The sequence below is a fragment of the Thalassophryne amazonica genome, chromosome 7 (genome assembly GCF_902500255.1).
Source record: "Thalassophryne amazonica chromosome 7, fThaAma1.1, whole genome shotgun sequence".
Taxonomy (NCBI): domain Eukaryota; kingdom Metazoa; phylum Chordata; class Actinopteri; order Batrachoidiformes; family Batrachoididae; genus Thalassophryne; species Thalassophryne amazonica.
Genome location: NC_047109.1, coordinates 104,282,449 through 104,303,737, shown reverse-complemented (window position 1 = coordinate 104,303,737; position 21,289 = coordinate 104,282,449). Strand labels below are relative to the sequence as shown.

At 43.4% G+C, this 21,289-nt stretch overlaps 1 protein-coding gene across 1 annotated transcript in view; it reads right to left on the bottom strand.

Annotated features, from left to right (window-relative positions):
* Positions 1–1,200: 1,200 nt before the first annotated feature.
* The window catches only part of LOC117514698 (terminal nucleotidyltransferase 4A-like), a 41,453-nt gene continuing 21,364 nt past the window's right edge, over positions 1,201–21,289 (bottom strand). Inside the window, exons 3-12 of the mRNA XM_034175260.1 lie at positions 15,497–15,543; positions 12,330–12,450; positions 11,417–11,524; positions 11,199–11,327; positions 9,706–9,919; positions 9,274–9,400; positions 7,567–7,670; positions 6,871–7,091; positions 4,000–4,137; positions 1,201–3,805 (exon numbers count right to left, since the gene is read on the bottom strand). Of these exons, the coding sequence (XP_034031151.1) occupies positions 3,365–3,805; positions 4,000–4,137; positions 6,871–7,091; positions 7,567–7,670; positions 9,274–9,400; positions 9,706–9,919; positions 11,199–11,327; positions 11,417–11,524; positions 12,330–12,450; positions 15,497–15,543 (1,650 nt within the window). The 3' untranslated portion in view covers positions 1,201–3,364. The remainder of the gene's footprint in view (positions 3,806–3,999; positions 4,138–6,870; positions 7,092–7,566; positions 7,671–9,273; positions 9,401–9,705; positions 9,920–11,198; positions 11,328–11,416; positions 11,525–12,329; positions 12,451–15,496; positions 15,544–21,289) is intronic.

The window sequence follows — 21,289 nt, the reverse complement described above, 5'->3', positions numbered from 1 at the left end:
CATGACCAGTCAAAAGAGGCTTTTCTTGACAAGGAAAGGTTTACCAACCTCGACTTCGCAGACAATAACTCAATATTTGAGGAAATCAATGGATGCCAGCACTTGAGAAGCTCAATAATTGGAGTGTCTGGGTTTGTGAGTGTAGTGGATCAAGCCAGAGATCCAGGATTTTAAAAATCTTCCTGGACTCTGTATGTGGTGAAGTTGTCAAGAAACTCACCTTCCTGAGAGATGCCTGGAAAGACTGTATGTAGTCACGAGATGACTGGACAGTGGTGTTTGGCAATGCCAGTATCTTGACAGGAGAATGAAGGTCCAAATCTTTTGGGTTCTGGTGCTGTCTTACTGTATGGTTGTGAGACTTGAACACCAACTACTTACGAGTGGAGGTCTTTGGTAGTAGGTTCTTAGGAGGATCCTGGGTACAGTGTCAAATGAGCAGTTGCTAAGTGAGATTAAAGATGAGGAGGATCACATGTATTGTAATGGAGCACCTTGGACATTATGGCCACATGCGCATTCTCTGAGCCAGCACTTCTTAGGTGGTCTGCTCTTGGGCAGGTCCAGCATGCATAACCGCCACACATCTCTCTCGATCCATCGCCATCTCCTTTATGATGTGATAGCCACGCCCTTCTTGTATGTTGTCCAGCATTGCCAACCTCTTCCTTCCTCTCCCTCTTTCCATCTGCTCTCCCCTCCAGCACTGTTCTTAACATTCCTTCTGATCTCATGATGTGGCCAATCCATCACGCTTTCCTTTTCCAGATTGTAGGCTTCTCTTTTCTCCAACTCTCCTCAGTACTTCTTCATTTCTCATGTGCTCTCTCCAGCTGATCTTTTCCATCCTCCTCCAAAACTACATCTTGCAGCCAGCACATTAGTGCTTTTAAATACAGGAGGACCCCAGTGGAGGGAGAAGGTCAAGGGGAAACCCAGGCTTCACCTGGCTGTGGCAGATGGCAATTTTAGAGATGTGGGAATGGACTAGTTGTCTGTCTGGGTGGTTGCCATCCAGAATAAAAGGCTGTTTCTTGGTGTTTTAGTGGCACCAATGATTTGCTTCTGAACTTGACATCTTTGAGCAAAACATGAATCCTCTGCCAAGTTTCATGAAAAACTATTGAATTTTGAACAACTACCTCAGCCCCAAAAATATAATATGCTTGTCGGAAGTCATCAAAATATTACCCAACCAGATGAGAATTTTAAAATGTTTATTAAAAAAATAGAAACCTTACATAAAAATACGCCAAAAGGAGGGAGAGGGGGCAGATTGGGGAACCCAGGGCAAATGAGAAGTCACTCGTTTACATATTTCAACCCATCGTTGATTACAAACAGACATGAGCTGGGAATTTGGTTTATGGCAACAGGTGCAGCAACTAATCAGTTACCATTCTGTAGCTTAACTTAAAAAAGAAAAACTGCATAAAAAAACAAAACAAAAAACAAAACAAGGGGATAATACAATGCATCTGAGTAAAGTTTGACAGTTTGTTCACAAGCTGTCAGACAGATACTCCTTAAAAATACATTTCAGCAGGTTTTCGTTGTGTCACTGAATTTAAAACCACTGCAGAGTAGTTTTGTAAGTGACACCCCACCTTCAGGTCCTCTGATGGATCGCTGTGTAGATTACAGACTAAAGAAACCTTGTTTAAAGAATAACCACACAGGAATCAAAATGCTTTGTGGAATGGCACAGGGCTCTTATACATTCTACATATGAAGTTTTATGTTGTTACCTGACAATTATGTGAAAAAATCTAAACATATGATTGTTAAATACAGTAATAAACAGCGAACAACTAAAGTCAAAATAAAAGCCAAGTAAAACTGGCAGTGCTTAGAGATGAATGGGTAAAGCAAGCAGCACTGGGAAAAAAGAAAAAAAAAAAAAAACCACAATCGGGAGTGGAGGGACAAATTTGGTCATTTAGGAAGACAATTAACGTGTTGCACTAACAGAATCAATAGAGATATAAGGCATAAAACAAGCACTTTGCTGGTAATAAAGAAGCACCAACTGGTTTTGTGTTACACAAGTCAACACTGCTAAAGTTCACTTATGCGGCAACAAATGACCCCAAATAAAACTTGTAATACTGACGAGATATAAACTTCAAGTGACTGTAATGCAATGGCGAATCAAATGTGGAATAAAATGTTGGCACGTTGACTTTTTGGCACATCCCTCATGTTGCTATACCACAGTGCCCCCTATTGATGGAAAGATGCACACACATCCTTTCAAGGCCATTAAATCCATCTATTGCACAAATCAACACTGGGAGGAGATTTAATTGGGTAAAGTCCTAAAATAAACTAAAACCGGGATGAATTTAAATCAATTCAATATTGCACATAAATGCAACAAACTAAAATGAGACGGCAACAGCTGTGCTACAAGCAACACTGACTGCGCCAGTGTGTGTGTGTGTGTGTGTGTGGGGGGGGGGGGGGGGGGGGGGGGGAATCCTCTCATTGATGGAAGACTAGTATTAACAGATGTGTGTCATTTCCGAGTGGCTCTGCAAAGAGAGGCATAAACTAAACTGGACAAAAGAACAATGGGTGAAATACTTTCAACTAGGATGTGTGTGTGTGAGAGAGTAAGACACAACCTAAACAGTACCCATACATTCAAACAAGTCATCACAGTTCAAGCACTTGAGTCAAGGTCAATTTTGTGCCAATACACCAATAACGTTGAATCAGCCTTGCACTGCATAGGTAAGGTAGTGCTTTGAAACAGTCGAGATGTAAGAGCTCAAAATCAAGAGCGAAGCCACGACGGATAACCATTCAGGAGACCCAACAAGCCTGATCGCAACGTCCCATTGAGGGGAGCACTTATGTCTTGCAAAGCCAAGCAGGACCAAACCACTGACCAAGACCAACAAGGTTTGGTGAGGGAGAGATTGGGGTTATGGCACATCGGGCTGCTTCTGGAGACATTCAAATTATTTCAAACACCTCTCAGGTCTTCAGCTAACCAGTCAGCCATTTTATTCACTGGGCAATGACACTTATATCCATCCACTCATAGTGCTCAATCAACTCAAGTCTATGCTGGTGAGTTTGAGGAGGAGCTCTAACTTCTACCTGACCAACATCCCAACTGGAGCTCAGTTAACAATTTAAGCCTTCTGCAATCAGTCCAGCTTGACCTGTTGACCAATCAAGAGCTCGTCTAACAGAAGATGACTGACTTGGGGCTTCCATGGTGTTGACAGGTGTGTCTTGATGGCTTTTAAAACCACACGTTTATTTCTCGGTTTGGGACAGTCAGCTACGAGCTGTCTGAATGAGGCCTTCATCGACCAGCAGGAATCAAGTCAAATCATGAAGCTTCAGTCTTTCATCTGCTTTGGTTTAGAACAGACACACTGTCCCTCTTTCTGCGTCGCCATGGGTTGCGGTTATACTGCTGTTGATTCCTGAATCCTGGCGTCAAGTTAGTACCCTGGTTAACAAAGTGACGCTGGGGACTGAAGCTACTTGGGGCATGATTCTGACCTTGGATGCTACCACCTTGGCTGTGACTGAAGCCAAATTTGTGTGGCTCAATGCAGCCACGGGGACTTGATCTCATAATGTAGTTGTGGCTCTGCTGCCCTGCGACCTGATGGTGGTGGAGCTGATGGAGAGGGCTGGGTAGCGGGCTTGGGCCGTTCATCGGCTGAGACACTTGTGCAGTTTGTGATGCGTGGCGGTGGATAATATTGATAGTGGGGAGATTCTCGTGGAAGAAGTGGCAGTCAGGAAGTGAAGGAATCGTCATGTTCCTTGGAAGAGACATCTGGATACAGAAAGACAAAAATAACTGCATAGAGGACTCTACTTAGGGTGAAGAATGTTAAACTACAGAGTGCAACATTAATCCTAAAAAAAGATTTCACAACATGACTTGAAAGAAACTTTTAATCCATGTTGACTAAGCAAACAGTAAAGTCAAACTTTCTGCAACCAGTGAAGGGAAAAATTCAAACCAACCTGAGGTGTGGTGGTGATAAAGCCAGCAGTATGTGTGGCCCTCAAATCAGTCGCCAGCTGGATTATTGAAGGGACTGATGCCAAAGTGAGTGTGTGGAGCTGGATAGCAGCATTACTGCTCGAAGGAGAATCTGACTCCTGATAAAATACAAAAGGGATTAAATAGCACAGAAAGAACCACTGAACCAAATACATCTATGAAATTACTTCCCCCCCATGCAAGCCTCTAGAGCTAAAAGACATTCCATATAATAAAAAAGAAAAATACAAGGCCTCACAAATTCCAATAGTTAATGTAGTACCTTTTTCATGAACAATAGAAAAGTACCATTGATTGAACATCTGACATTTAATTTTGTATTGAATGGCTAATCATTTAGACAATGATCTTTGTGAAAGTGTGTAAGAACTAGAAAACTGTGATCAAAGTCACAAAATAAAAATACCCCACTCTGCCATACAATATTTCAACAGTTAATTCAACCAATATACAAGTACAGACACATTGATGAACACAATGCATCCAGAAGGTATTCACACTGCTTCATTTTTTTCACATTTTGTTATTGTTACAGCCTTATTCCAAAATGGAGTAAATTAATTTCCCTTAAATTCTACTAACAACCTATAATGACAACATAAAAAGATCCCCCCCCCCCACAATTTTTGCAAATGTATTAAAAATAAAACCTAACAAATCACATGCACATAAGTATAGGTATTCCTCAACACTTTGGTGATGTACCTTTGGCAATTACAGCCTCATGTCTTCTTGAATATGACACCACAAGCTTGATGCACATATCTTTGGGCAGTTTTGCCCCATTCCTCTTTGTGGCACCTCTCAGCATCCCTCAGGTTGGATGGGGAGCATCAGTACACAGCCATTTTCAGATCTCTCCAGAGATGTTCAATCTGATTCAGGTCTGGGATCTGGCTGGACCACTCAAGGACATTCACAGAGTTGTTCTGAAGCCACTCCTTTGATATTTTGGCTGTGTGCTTAGGGTCATTGTCCTGCTGAAAGATGAACTGTCGCCCCAGTCTGAGGTCAAGAGCGCTCTGGAGCAGGTTGTCATCCAGGATGACTCTGTACATTGCTGCATTCATCTTTCCCTCAATCCTGACTAGTCTCCCAGTTCCTGCTGCTGAAAAACATCCCCACAGCATTATGCTGCCACCATGCTTCACTGTAGGGATGGTGCTTGGTTTCCTCCAAACATGACACCTGGCATTCATGCCAGAGTTTAATCTTTGTCTCATCAGACCAGAGAATTTTGCTTCTCGTGGTCTGAGAGTCCTTCAGGTGCCTTTTGGCAAACTCCAGGCAGGCTGCCATGTGTCTTTTACTAAGGAGAGGCTTCCGTCTGGCCCCTCTACCATACAGGCCTGATTGGTGGATCGCTGCAGAGGTGGTTGGATGGTTGTCCTTTTGGAAATTTCTCCTCTCTTCACAGAGAAATGCCAGAGCTCCAACAAAGTGACCATCGGGTTCTTGGTCACCTCCCTGACTAACGCCCTTCTCCCCTGATCACTCAGTTTAGATGGGCAGCCAGCTCTAGGAAGAGTCCTGGTGGATCTGAACTTCTTCCATTTATGGATGACGGAGGCCGCTTTGCTCACTGGGATGGTGAATGGAGCATAAATATTTCTCTAGCCTTCCCCAGATTTATGCCTCAAGACAATCCTTTCTCTGAGGTCTACAGACAATTCCTTTGACTTCATGCTTGGTTTGTGCTCTGACATACACTGTCAACTGTGGGACCTTAAATGTAGACAGGTGTGTGCCTTTCCAAATCATGTCCAATCAACTGAATTCACCCAAGGTGGACTCCAATTAAGCTGTAGAAACATCTCATGGATGATCAGTGGAAACAGGATGAACCGGAGCTCAATTTTGAGCTTCATGGCAAAGGCTGTGAATACTTAGGTACATGTGATTTTAGTTTGTTTTATTTTTAATAAATTTGCAAAAACAAACAAACAAAACAAAAAACAAAACAAAAAACAAACAAACATAAAACAAAACCCAAACAACAAAAAACTTTTTTCACATGTATGTAGAGTGTTGAAGGAAAAAAAATAATTTCCTCCATTTTGGAACAAGACTAACAAAATATGGAAAAAGGGAAGCGTTGTACTTTCTGGGTGATCTCACACACACGCGCATACATACAAGTTGACTTATTTGTTGAAATCCTGGCATTACGACTGGGTAATAACTCGACTACATGTGCAAATAACTCACAAACATTATGTATTCAAAATCAATTATCTCCCCTTGAAGGTGTCAGAATTATTTTTTTTCATTCATGTCTTCATGTGGTGTGCTACCATTATGTCAAGTTTGAATTAAGTCCAGTGTTTCAGAGAAGTTGCACATGCAATGTCAATATCAGAGTATGATACATCAATTAAACACAAAAGTCCAATTATCTTCCCTTGAAGAAGTAGGAATGGAATCATTTCCTTTCATGCACATGTTGTAGGCATTAGTTTTCATGGGAAGTTTAAACGGCATACTTTTTGAAATTTTTATATAAAGAAGCCCAAATTATTATTACTTATTTTTAAATGTGATGTCAATACAAATATTCTGTCTTGTTAAAGCCCAAGGGTTCACAAACTTTCAACCACTGCACTTTGTATTTTGTGAATTACCACATTTGAAACATTATTAAAAATTGTACAGCCATAGCCCCCCCCCCAAAAAATAAAAATGTATTTATATATGCATCTCATGTAGAGTATCAAAAAAATGTCAAATCTTAAAACATGGAAACTTGTTCAAGCTGTTTTACAAATGAGACGTCTCCCACCGTCATTCATAAAACACAAAAAGATTTAGCTCTCAGATCTTGTGAGCCTTACTATGTCACTTCCAGAGAAAGATGAGAGAGAGCATGCAGAGGATGATGATGACGAAGAGGAAGCTGAAGAATGGTGTTGAGGACTGGGCAGGAAGACTGGAGATGATGAGGGAGAGTCTGCACTGAGGGGAGAGTCTGCACTGAGGGGAGACGACGTGTCTCTCTGATCCTCCACCGACACCAGCATCATTCTGGCGAGGTCGTGCTCACAGGTTTCCACATCTATCCACAAAGAGAACAAGACTGCTGAGTAACTTAGAACTGAGTTCACAGCTTAATAATACACTGTAAGAACTGGTAGCATCGTGGATCATAGTTGATCCATGATAAGCAGAATGACCCTCGTGGTTCAGCACGCAATGGATTGCAATGGATTAATTGCAAAGGATAATAATAGTCTGAAGTACAGAATTTATTATCATTGTGACTTGTATTTATTGGCATAACTGTGTAAATCTCAATGCAGATGTCAGTGAATGTGTGTAAAACTGAGGTTGAGATCTGCGACACCGCTAATTTATTAAAAACACCAAACTGAAAACCAAAATTCTGCAGAGAGCACCAGATTGGAACTTTAGATACAATCTTTAAATACATACAATTACAGGACCAATAACTAATGTTTCCCATGTCTACATTCACCAAGACCCACAAATCAAATAAATCTATCAACTGAATACAATAGATATATTATTACCATGCTTCTCCAGCTTTGTATATTTCCTGGCTCCCCACATCTTGATTGTCCAATCCCTATAAACCAGCACTTCCGGGCTGACCTTAATGATGCGTCCTAAGGTGCTGCAAGACAAACACAAAGTCAAAACCTGTAATCCTAAAAGGACAAACTCAGTGTTATAGCATAGAGGTAAAAACTCAAAGGATTCATGTAACTAACAATACTATAACCCACATTTTGGTGTATGAGAGTCTGAACTTGGAGTGTGGCATTACCTCAGTGTCATGTGACTAATGATGGATCATCTTAAAGAACACACCAACTGTGGTTAGCATATGTGGTCACACTAACCGTGGATAGTGCCAAGATTTTTCTTCAGTATAGTGCATCATTCGTCAAATGTGTCTGGTATAAATACTAATGCATTACACGTTGAGGTATCCAGAAAATCCCCCACCTCCCCAAGACCACTTTCAGCATTACTATGTAGTCATATCCATAAGCATTTGGAGAGTGTTAATTTTGTAATTTTGACTCTGTACACCACCACAGAGTTGAAATAAAACAACCATGATTTACCGATTGCTTTTACAGCCAGTTTTCTTTGGGCACGTCCGGGGACAGGTACATGAATACTTTCAATCATTCACACTCCATTGTCCAAATACTTATGGACTTGACAGTAAAATGTTATGTTCTTACAGTAGAAACATACACAAGAACACTTTATATAGAAATCTGCTTCCTGAAAAAGAAACACTACCACGTTCTGTACAGGCATGCCAACACAAAATATATCCTTGCCTTGTGACCGGTGGTGGCACAGTTATCCAAAAAGTTAGCTTCGATAACTGCTAATTAGCTAACTGAAAAGTTAGCTTTTATAAAGCTAAACTGATAGTAACAAAAAATTTATCGGAAGCTACAGCTAACCGCTAACTTTCGGTATTGCCTCCAGTACACTCTCAGCTACTAACAAGCTGATTTTGAGTTTCAACACCGCCAACACTTCTGACAGAATCAAAGGCGATCATAAACCGAAACACAGCCAATGAGTCAGCGCTTCTGCCTTTGTGCACCCTGCCCACTGCTGTAGGGAAGCATCATTTACCTTGACAGCATACAGTGGTCCAGCTGTGAGGCAGACGTCTTGAAAAGAAAAGCAGGTTTGACTTATGGTTTTGATTTATAAATCAAATTATTCCGGATAGAATAACTACATTAATGTAAATTCTTAAAATGTATAAAGTGAAAATATAACACATATCTGTTAATTTTAAAATAATGCACTAATTCTGAAGATTTGAACATTAACATACAGGTGCCCAAAGGGATTATAGGTAAACTTAGCCTCCACTCATACTGATTGATTGACTAATTCATTCTATGTAAAAAACCAACACAAGTGAATCAATGTAACGCATGTTGGTGTCTACAAATAAATGTGCTTTTGTAAAATGTCATTTTTTTCCATTTGTAGAAAAAAAAAGGCATTTGCAAAACCAAAACGTCTGTCAAATTGTGATTATGGTTGCCAACAGTGTGATACAATTGGGTGCCAGTAGATGGCAGTGTTCTATGCATTTTGACCCCAGTTATATCATACATTAGCGGATTAGTGGAACTGTGCCCACCACTGCTTGTGACCCAATACTTTCAACAGCAAAGAATAGGTAAAATGTTTTATTCTGAACCAGTAAGTCAAAATTTAAAAGAAACACCAACCTGTCATACTCTTTATTAGGGTATGCACGTGCAAGCGGAGACACACCATGACTCAGCACCATATAAGCAAAGTCAAAAACCTGCTTGACCTGCAGGACTCCATATGACCCTCTGCCCACGTCATTCCCTGTGAAGAGCGCCAGAACAGAACAGGCAAAGGTCACACATTAGAACAGTGTTAGACAACAGAAGAGCCACAATATAAAAGACTAGACAATTTAAATTTCTAACTATGCGGTATAAAGTATCCGAAAAGCCTGACTCCACTCTAAAAAAGTCCAGTGATACAGAACAGAGTCAAAGTTATTCCAGTTTTCAAGTATCTCAGCAGGTATCTGCAGTGTGGAAGGAGGTAGAGAAAAGAAAAAGGAAAAACACCCCCCCCAAGCATAACCTCATTCATGCGCCCACTCAATCAAATTGAATGCCAACCTGGCTGTATTGGATCTTCTATGCAGAGCATAGATGGTCTGTTTCCGTTCCCCATGGCCTTCAGCATTTCCTCCTTAGAGAGGTAAGCACCTCCATTCTTCACACGGATGCCAGTCTTCATGTAGTTAAAATCACGGCCATACAGCTCAAAGAACTCGATCAGCAGGATGCCCAGATTGATGTTTGTACGTCGTGTATCAATCCGAGGGTGTAACTGATCACCAGACAAGAAAAATAGACAAATTCTGCTTTGTAACCATTGATGGACTTCCCTCATCAACAACAGCAGCTATAATTTTCAACCAATTTATGGATTAAATAACAGTACTTAAGAACTAGAAATGTGGCCAAACTTCAAATGGCAGTGTTATATGACATTATAATAAATTTCATTTTTGGCTTTTTTAAGTCAACATAATGACTCCAGCACAAAAACCTAAACAGCTTTTTGACTGTAGTCATTTCAGTACATTATACAGTCCTGATTAAACAATTTTGTATAATAGTTCACAAAATATCCAGTTAATGAATGACGGACACAAAATGCTTCTATATATGGGAGGAGGGGAGGGGGCACACCTCAATCTGTGGGAAGTTTTCAAAAACTAAGTGACAGCGTAGTGAGGGAAGCCACCAAGACATCCACAACAGTAATGAAGGAGTCAGACTTCCATAGATGTGACAAAAAGTGTGCATAGTGCAACTTTTTGTCTGCTGCCCCACCAGTTCCGTAACTACATAAATGGCAGAGTAGAACAGGAAAGGACTTTATTGTACGTTCTGAAAAACTGGAAGTGAATCTTCCTGTCTTTCTTTCATGTTTTTGTTTTTAAATGAAAATCCCCTGTTCTGCTTTTATCCTAAATATGTGTAACAATGACGTACCACGCACAAGGTTGCACCGGGCACAGAACCCTGTAACTCCTTCAGAGTGGTCATAGGTGTCTTGGTGGATTCCCTTACTTGTCTCCTTGCATGGTCATTCAGTTGTTTGTTTTTTTTAAGGACCGCCTACTTCAAAAACATTCACCATACAGTCTGTACTTTCTTATTAATGACTGATGCAAATAAAGTCCAAGATGCATTCAATGATTTGGAAATCATCACGTATCCATCTTCTGACTTGTCAAAAGAAAATGAGACATGAAAGCGATGATCAAATGTAACTGAGAATAACTGCTGAGCACACATTTCTTTGTATTTCTTTTAATTCAGCATATTAACTCATTTTTATTGTTTGTGTTCAATAATTTAAGGCATAAAATGAAATGGAAACATTTCCATTAATTTGAACATATTTATGATGTACTCAAAATTCAGGGGCATCAAAAACATGAAAATGTGAACCTTAAGACCCTTTAATTTAACAGTGCCTGAATAAGCTTGGCCATTTAGCAACATCTGCCAATTATATACAAAACAGGTTTGAAATATTTACTGTGTGGGAAAAATAGAAGCTGAAGGCTACAATGAATGTACAAATGAATTTGTACCTGCAGGAAGCTGATGGCCATCAGTATAAGGCTGTAAGAGCTGATGCCTCCCGTGAAGACTTCATTCAGATCTCTTTGCAGGAGGAACTGCTTCAGTACAAAGATCAGGGGCGGCAGAACAGTGTACTTCTGCAAGAAAGATGCAAATCAAATACAACAAACAGCCTGCTTTTGAACTACCTTCACTTAAAAACCTGACTGTATTATAACAGGCTTACCTTAAGGTAGCTCTTTATCAACTGTGCTGCTCGGACAGCCGTCTCCACATTAAAACTGATGTCCACTTTCACTTCTGTTTCGTGGTCTGTGAGCTTGATGATTGGCACCTGACAAGGTCAGAAACACCACTGAAATTCATCCATATATAAAAAAAGAAAAAAGAAGAGAGTATCTAAAACCTAAAGTCACATGAAGTTGATGGGGATGGGTGGAGAAACAGTTTCTGATCGACAGCCTATTTTGTAATATGATGTGAGAAGGGTCATCGATCACCTACTGTAAAACATTAAAACTGCACCAGTTGTCAAAAATTGGTGATAATGCAGTTGACTGCTGCATTCATCAACAACAGTCTTACAGGGGATAAAATTAATCATCTTTTATCATGATAAGAAAATCTGGATGACAGATTTCGAGACATTTCATAATTATTTGGTTCAGTTGGGCCATTAGACAGAACAGAGTCTGGCAACTGGCAGCCTTCATGTCAAGCATCACCCCCACTTTGTTCAATCAGGCCCTTCAGTAAGTTACTGTCATAAATATTAAGAATGAGTTCTCTTTTACTGTTATTACCACCCATCACCAGAGTACCATCTCTCAGTTATTACTGACATCTTATAGGTCCACCATTATGGTATACATTTGTTGTTTGGTCAGGAGAAAGCTTTTTGGTTTAAAATAATGAACAGTCTGAAATTCCGGATTCGATAAAAAAAAAAAAAAAAAAAAATCCCTTTATTAAAACTAATTAGGGTAAGTACTTTTTCCTCACCTTAGTATACAACCTAGTCCTCCAACAGTAATACAATAACCTAGAAGTGCCCCCTTATTATCAATATTTGAGTGTGGCATAGTAAATCAAGTGTCTGGGTGCAAAACAAAAGACACTGCCAGCTATTGGTGACTTACTGTTGCTTTGTCAAGGACCTTTATTGGATATGGTCCAGCCACATTACGCTTCTTCAGAGCCTGTTCCAGTTCCTGCAGTGGAGGATGGTCCCATTTACCAAACACCACTAGGTCAATGTCACTAGGAAGGAAAAAAACAAACAACAAAACATTAGATCTCGAGATTTTAGTAGACGTCTTCAAATAATCTTTCCAGACACTACTTTAAATAAGACCGACCAAGCGATACGCTTGATGCAATCATGTGCACATAATGGTGTACATTAATGGCCCCTTCACACATAACACAAAGTTGGGCGAAAGAAGCTGAGAACGGCTGAATAAAGGTGGAAAAAAACAAACTGGGGAACCGCGAAAAATTCCATCTGCTGTCTAGAGGGATACACAGTCAGACACGTGACTGTTTTGTGCACGCGCGTGAACACAGTGCAAGATTGTGGAAAGTATGACACCACATTGTGCTATATTGCTCCGCTGCTGTGGGGGGGAGAAACACACACACACACACACACACACACAAATCCCACCGCAATCTCTAGTATTTAATATACAAATAATGAATTGGTGAATAATGAATTCGGTGAAAACTGGAACATACCATTCAATATTCGTACCATTGAAAGAATGCAAAAACATTCATTATTTGTTTTATATAACGGCTAAAATAGATCCTTGTCATTTGATATTTTATTAATTTATAAACAACAGAAAAATGGACTTACATTTTGGTGTGCATTGGCTTCAGGCTTCCATTATCAAAAAAAAAAAAAAAAAAAGACTGTGTAGTTTCTCAGTCCAGTCAAAAATCACATCAGCCTTTCATGCATCCAGAGGCTTACAGTGGAGTGGACTTTGTGTCTGTGTGTGTAGCAGCGTCAGTTAACTCAATCAAATCATCATGTCGCTGTCCCGTGCGCGCGCACAGACGCAACCGGCTCGGTCCAGCTGTGTCCCTCCTCAATGCAGCAAAAAAAAAAAAAAAAAGTCACGTCAGAAATGAGTCCAGCTTTTCTTTCTTCCTGCTAACAACCTCCAGGCAGCACAGTGGATTGGTTTTGTGTGTGCGTGCGCGCGCACTCACTCACGTGTGGGTGTGAGTGCGTGCACGAGGTTGCGTGGGTGCAGACATACGCGTGCGTGAGCATGAGTGTGTGTGACATGCACGTGCACGAGTGTGTGGTCACATGTGCGTGCATGCATGAGGACGTGCACACGCGTGCAATGGTACCAAACGTATGGAACCAAATTTGCACTCTAAATGGAACCAAGCCACACTCTGAATGCAATGCAACACAAATGGAATGAATTAATCCATGTCATGTGACATACAAAGCACCAATCAAATGACAAGGATCCACTCAGCCATTATATAATTCCTCTTATAAAAAGTGATCAATACAAGCATCATCCTTCGGTTCCTCATATACACAGGAATTTGATTTAACATGTCGTGTGCACTGTTAGTTCCAGCTGGCATTGAGCCACTGGCTGGTGATCAGCTGAAATGCCCTGTGTGTCCACAGCGCTACGAGCAAAGCAATCACACCTGAATGAGTTCACGCCTTTCCCCTTATCGTATGTTTTATGTATTTTCCACTCTGTCTGTCTGTCATGTGGACCACAATTTACTTGGTGGGAGTAACATTAGCCTGGGCGGCCGCCTTATTGGGTTCACACCGTGCTATGTGCGCTCCGACATGGCTGGCCGGTCCCCATGTGATCTTGTCTGTACATAATTATCAGCATATCATGGGAGCCCGCCCACACATGTGCACACTGTGTGGAGTGCTGTTCATGGCACGACATATTCTCCAGGTGAAGTGCGAGTACACAGCAGTCAGCGGTTCCAGCTGACATGACAGCGCTCAGATGTGCACTGCTCTAGACAGTGATCGCACTCCAGCCACCTCAGCTGTACCCGACAATGATGGATCATGATGTGTGTGTGTGTGCCACATGTGTTGCGGGGGGGCACTTGCATGACATTTGTGTTAGTTGGTAATGGCACACTCGTGAGGCACTTAGAATGTGAGTGGCCATTCGCACAGTCAGGTCGAAAGAGGTCACCTGCTCTCTACTCTCGTGCCGGCTGCATGAACAGCCACACCTTTTCTAAGTTCCCAGCGAGTATTGTTGGATGTTCGTGGGTGGCACCTGGACTATGGCCAACTCCGGCCAAGAATGGGTCAAGATGGCCATTCGTCCGGGATTCGCTGACATTTGGCCACAGGTGTGAAGGCTGCCGCGATCGCGCCATTCGGCCATGGTGCGACATGGCCGATGATTTTGTTCAGCTCCTCGGTGTTTGCACAATATGTCTGACCTGCGTTTGACATACTGTGCGAATTCTGCAAACAAGATGAGATGGCAGTGTGGCCTCATCTTGCATACCGTTCTGAATGGGTTTCCGCTGCGAGCGGCATGCAAAGCATAGTGCATGTGCTGTGCTCAAATGGTTATAGTGACTGCTGTATGAGGCGTTCGAGGTGGCTCCAATTTTTCACGAGTGGCATACGATTCTTCCTTCGTGCGCCAGTCGGCTTCAATCATGTTATGTGTGAAGGGGCACTAAGCAGCGTTCCAGATGAGAGAAAACTACCTGAGACACATGCCATATGTATACAACTGAAGCGATTACATAAACCTGAAGCAAAATTTTAATTCTGATTGCAGTTATCAGTTCTGCTGCAAGGAATGCACCCACGTCTTTATGGGTTTTTTATTTTTCATGTTGTGGGTAAAGTATGTGTGATTGATTGCAAATCAAATTTTCCCTCAAAGATGTTATTTTAACAACACAATCATAACACTGGCCGAAAAGCCTTTGATGAATCAGGCTAGAAAAATATGAGCATATAGCGTTTGAAAACCTGCACTTGTTGCAGTTATCTCTGGTCAAACACAGAATAAACAGTACAAATAAAGTTCAACAGCCAGGAAGAACCAATGCAGCCATTGGACACAATCCATCAGAAAGATGATGAATCGCATGTTGAATGCCTCACATTCACCCTTGATGTCACCCCTCACATTCACCCCAGATGACCATTTCACTAGACTGACAGTTGTTGAAGTTTTAGCAAGATACCAAAATCTGTGGGTGCAGGCCCCATCAAACAATGAAAAAAAAAAAAAAAAAAAAAAAAAAAGTAGAGAACACTCATTACCTTGTTGGAAGATATAGTCCTGTACTGAAGCTGCCAAATATTTCCACCTGTAACAACATATTAACACAAGTCGAGCTTAAGCATTGAAATTATTTTAACAAGTACAAATAAATATCAAATTATTTCACACAACAATTAAAGAGGAAATCTGGATTTTTTCCCCCAATGTGGACTATTATTATCAGATGTTGTATTGCATTTTTTCACAGGAGACAAAAACTAGTTTCAAATGGTCCAGCACTGATTTAGAGGACAAACACCATCACAGCTAAAGAGCTACACAATGTAACTGTATAAAGCAAGCTATAACAACTCAGTAAACCTCTTCTTGTCACCACTGAACAGGCAGAAATGTCAGTGTTTGGTAGCATGGAGAGGATCTCTATGGAGGTAAATGTGTGTGTAGGGTTGCCTCAAAAGTTTTTATTAAACTTTTTAACACTGAGGAATAAACGCAGCTTACTTTAGCCTCCTGCCCATTTGCCAGTGCTCGTCTCCACAGTCATGAGTGTGGCTCCAGAGCATTCTTGACATCAGACTTGAGTGACTGTTCATCTTTCAGCAGGATGATGAGAATACTTATCTACATGTGAATTCTTAGTTTTTTTTAATCATTAATAAATTTGCAAAAATTAAAAAACAACAACAACAAAATTTCACGTTATTATGAGGTGTTGTGAGTAGAATGTTGGGGGACAAAATTAAATTTACTCCATTTTGGATTTGGAATAAAGCTGTAATATAACAAAATATGGAAAAAGTGAAGCACTGTAAATAATTTCTGGATGCACTGTACATTTCTATGCTGCAAGATGTATGGTTATGACATACATAATTGTACTTACTTGGACATTGCCTGCTGTGTTTCCATGGTTGTTTGCTAACATGAATATCACTAACATTTTAGCCAAAATGATACCAGAATAAACAGCAGGGTTACCAATATAAGACTAAGTCAAATAACCAACAAATACAAAATGGGATATTAACCTCAAGGCCTTGTGGCCCCTGTCACTGAGTGATTGAGATGTCCTTTTTCAGTATAAAGTCCATGAATAGCCATGGCTGATGTGTGCTTGAATGACCAAATGCATGAGCACGTGGCAGTTTGATAGTTCTTCATGATATTAAGTACTGCAGAATGTTACTTACCTGTGCTATTGGGTGCTAATCCATGTGAAAAAGTAGTCTCTGTATGCACAGACTAGGGGTTTTAGAAAATGACAGCTGATGGGGGGGAGGGTGAGGTGACCGTAAGGTCAAGGATGTTGCCATGACAGCAATTTACCTTTGTGACAAAGCTGATGCTTATCACAAAGTGCAGGAGCAGAATATTTGTCTGGTGGCATGCTGAAGTCACCTTAAAGAACAAGACTTCCATTTGGTGTTTCAGGGTTTCCCATAGTGCCCCTGGCAGCCGCCTGCACTTCCCAGAGTTCCGCTGTCTCACAGCGCATGTAAACAATAGCAAAGCCCATCCATCCATTTTCTTCCGCTTTATCCGGAGTCGGGTCATGGGGGCAGCAGCTCAAGCAAAGCCGCACAGACCTCCCGATCCACACACACCTCCCCCAGCTCCTCCGGGGGAACCCCAAGGCGTTTCCAAGCTAGCCAAGAGACGTAGTACCTCAAGCGTGTCCTGGGTATTCCCCGGGGCCTCCTCCCGATGGGAAGTGCCCGGAACACCTCTCCAACAAGGCGTCCAGGGGGCATCCGGAAAAGATGCCCGAGCCACCTCAACTGACTCCTTTCGACATGGAGGAGCAGCGGCTCGACTCCGAGCTCCTCACCCTATCTCTAAGGGAGCGCCCAGCCACCCTGCGGAGGAAACTCATCTCGGCCACTTGTACTCGCGATCTCGTTCTTTCGGTCATGAGCCAAATCTCATGACCGTAGGTGAGGATCGGAACGTAGATTGATCGGTAAATCGAGAGCTTTGCCCCCCTACTCAGCTCTCTCTTCACCACAACAGTCTATTACAGCGACCGCATCACTGCAGATGCGGCACCGATCCGTCTATCGATCTCATGCTCCATCCATCCTTCACTCGTGAACAAGGCCCCAAGATACTTAAACTCCTCCACTTGAGGCAAGGACACTCCACCAACCTGAAGAGGGCAAAGCACCTTTTTCTGGTCGAGAACCATGGCCTCGGATTTGGAGGTGCTGACTTTCATCCCGGACGCTTCACACTCGGCTGCAAACCACCCCAGTGCACGCTGAAGGTCCTGATTTGACGAAGCCAACAGAACCACATCGTCCGCAAACAGCAGAGACGAGAATCTGTGGTTCCCAAACCGAACCCCCTCTACACCCTGGCTGCACCTAGAAATTCTGTCCATAAAGGTAATGAACAGAACTGGTGACAAAGGGCAGCCCTGGTGGAGGCCAACGTGCACTGGAAACAGGTTTGACTTACTACCGGAAATGTGAACCAAGCTCCTGTTGCAGTCGTACAGGGACCGGATAGCCCTTAGCAAAGGACCCCGGACCCCATACTCCCGGAGCACCCCCCACAGGGTGCCCCGAGGGACACGGTCGAACGCCTTCTCAAGATCCACAAAGCACATGTGGACTGGTTGGGCGAACTCCCATGAACCCTCGAGCACCCGATGGAGCGTGTCGAGCTGGTCCAGTGTGCCGCGACCAGGACGAAAACCACACTGCTTCTCCTGAATCCGAGGTTCGACTATTGGTCGAATTCTCCTCTCCAGACCTTACTGGGGAGGCTGAGGAGTGTGATCCCCCTGTAGTTGGAACACACCCTCCGGTCCCCCTTCTTAAACAGAGGGACCACCACCCCGGTCTGCCAATCCAGAGGCACTGTCCCCGACCGCCACACAATGTTGCAGAGGTGTGTCAGCCAAGACAGTCCCACAACATCCTGAGACTTAAGGTACTGAGGACGGATTTCACCCACCCCAGGAGCCTTGCCACCGAGGAGCTTTCTAACCATCTCGGTGACTTCGGCCTGGGTAATGGATGAGTCTGCCTCTGAGTCCCCAGTCTCTGCTTCCTCTTTGGAAGACGTGACGATGGGATTGAGGAGATCCTCGAAGTGTTCCTTCCACCGCCCGACAACATCCCCAGTCAGGGTCAACAGCTCCCCACCCGCACCGTAGACAGTGCTGGTGGAGAGCTGCTTCCACCTCCTGAGGCGTCGGACGGTTTGTCAAAATTTCTTCGAGGCCGACCAACAGTCCTCCTCCATGGCCTCCCCGAACTCCTCCCAGACCCGAGTTTTTGCCACTGTGACCGCACGGGCTGCGGCACGCTTGGCCTGCCGGTACCTGTCAGCTGCCTCCGGGGTCCCACCTACCAACAAGGACAAGTAGGACTCCTTCTTCAGCTTGATGGCATCCCTTACGTCTGGCGTCCACCACCGGGTTCGGGGATTGCCGCCGCGACAGGCACCAGAGACCTTGTGACCACAGCTACGAGCGGCCGCATCGACAATGGAGGTGGAGAACATGGTCCACTTGGACTCCATGTCTCCAACCTCCCCCGGGATCTGGGAGAAGCTCTCCTGGAGGTGGGAGTTGAAGACCTCGCTGACAGAGGGTTCCGTCAGTCGTTCCCAGCAGACCCTCACGATATGTTAGGGCCTGCCAGGTCTGACCGGCTTCCTCCCCTCCCAGCGGATCCAACTCACCACCAGGTGGTGATCAGTCGACAGCTCAGCCCCTCTTCACTCGAGTGTCCGAGACACGTGGCCGAAGGTCAGATGATAGAACTACAAAGTCGATCATCGACCTCCGGCTCAGGGTGTCCTGGTGCCACGTGCACTTATGGACACCCTTGTGCTCGAATATGGTGTTTGTGATGGACAAACTGTGACTAGCACAGAAGTCCAACAACTGAACACCACTCGGGTTCAGATCGGGGAGGCCGTTCTTCCAGATCACCCCCCTCCAGGTCTCACTGTCGCCGCCCACGTGGGCGTTGAAATCCCCCAGGAGAACAATGGAGTCCCCAGTCAGAGCGCTATCTAGTACCCCTCCCAGGGAGTCCAAGAAGGTTGGGTACTCTGCACTGCCGCTCGGCCCACAGGCTGAGACAACAGTGAGAGACCTGTCCCCGACCTGAAGGCGTAGGGACACAACCCTCTCGTTCACCGGAGTGAACTCCAACACATGGCAACTGAGCTGGGGAGCAATAAGCAATGCGACCCCAGCTCTCCGCCTCTCCCCGTGGGCAACGCTAGAAAAGTGGAGTGTCCAGCCCCTCTCCAGGAGTTGGGTACCAGAGCCCAAGCTGTGCATGGAGGTGAGCCCGACTATCTCTAGTCAGTATCTCTCAACCTCTCGCACAAGCTCAGGCTCCTTCTCCCCCAGTGAGGTGACATTCCACATCCCAACAGCCAGGGGCTGTGAGCGTGGACCGGGCCGCCGGGCCACCCGCCCTCGACCACCACCCAATCCTCTCTGCACCCGACCCCCATGCCCCCCTCTGCAAGTGGTGAACCCACAGTGCAATGGAAAAGTGAGGATGTGAATGGTGCAGATTCAGCGCGTTCACCAGCGATTATGATGATGAGACGTTCTCTCATGTTGAGAGGGTTATCTAGAGGAGGCGTAGCACCTGTGATCAACTTCTGCTGTGCCCCGATGTTGTCTTGTTGTCCACGCTTCACGGGGGGGTTAACATTGTGCCCTAAACCAGAACTCTGCTGAAATGACCTCCCGCATGAGTCACGGACCGCCAGACGGCACGAGATTTCACAACTGCGATACACCGAAGGGATGCACATGTGCAGATTTAGCGGCTGTGCACTTTAACTGTGGAAACTTATTGCGAGTAATGCACTGTATTTGAGGTTTTCGCTGTGTGATGTTGAAAAGCAGGTCAAGGTCACTCATCACTGAACTCATCCAAGCCTTCCACGAGGTCCACAAGTGGCACAAATTTGGTGGCCCTGCACCCAACCAATGGAAAGTACTGTCTTTTTTTTTTTTTTTTGCTCTGTGACTTTGAAAATTAAGTTATGCTCCCTTATCATAAAACTCAACAAAAATTGTCAAGACGTGCATATATAGTGCAAATTTGATGTCTGCACTAAACCTGTGGGAAGTTATCGCAAATACTTTTTATGGCTTGGACGCATGCATACATACACTGACAGATGGACAGCATTTCTATGTCTTCAGTTGTCCTGGTGGAGGACAAAACACAAATCTTGAGACACTTTTGCTTAAATTTCTGGGTGTGATGCTTCTGTGCTCTTGTTTACTCTGTGACAGAGTGAAACCATGAGCGGACTCCAGCAGCTTCCACACACACTGACAAACAATGAACCAGCTGAAATGAACACAATGTGACACTCAAGGACAACAGGTGTTTTCACCAAAAACTGCATGAATTACAGACAGAAAATATAAATATAAATGGACTTTTGTTTCAAAGTTGCACTCCACAGCTTCTGTGCAGGATGTTTTATGTCTAAGCAGAACAACAGTCCATTAACTGAAACAAACCAGCGACGACGCTACTTAAAAACAGTCGCAAAAAAACGTGGCAAGTGTTGTAAAAGCTAAAACACAGCATTCCCATGTTTAAAACTGATTAAAGTGCAACTTTTATTCACAGAGCATGAAAGCTCATTTTATTGACTGTTTTGAGTGTACAATTTGATTTCATCATATTGATTTAGAATATTTTTTTAAATGTGCATATCACAATGTCTAAATATTCTTAGGAATCGAAAGGGTGTGTTTACATAATTAGCCTTATATATAAGAAAAAAGTACCTTCGGCTGCTACCTTGTTTTGCACTTGGGGTCGCCACAGCAAATC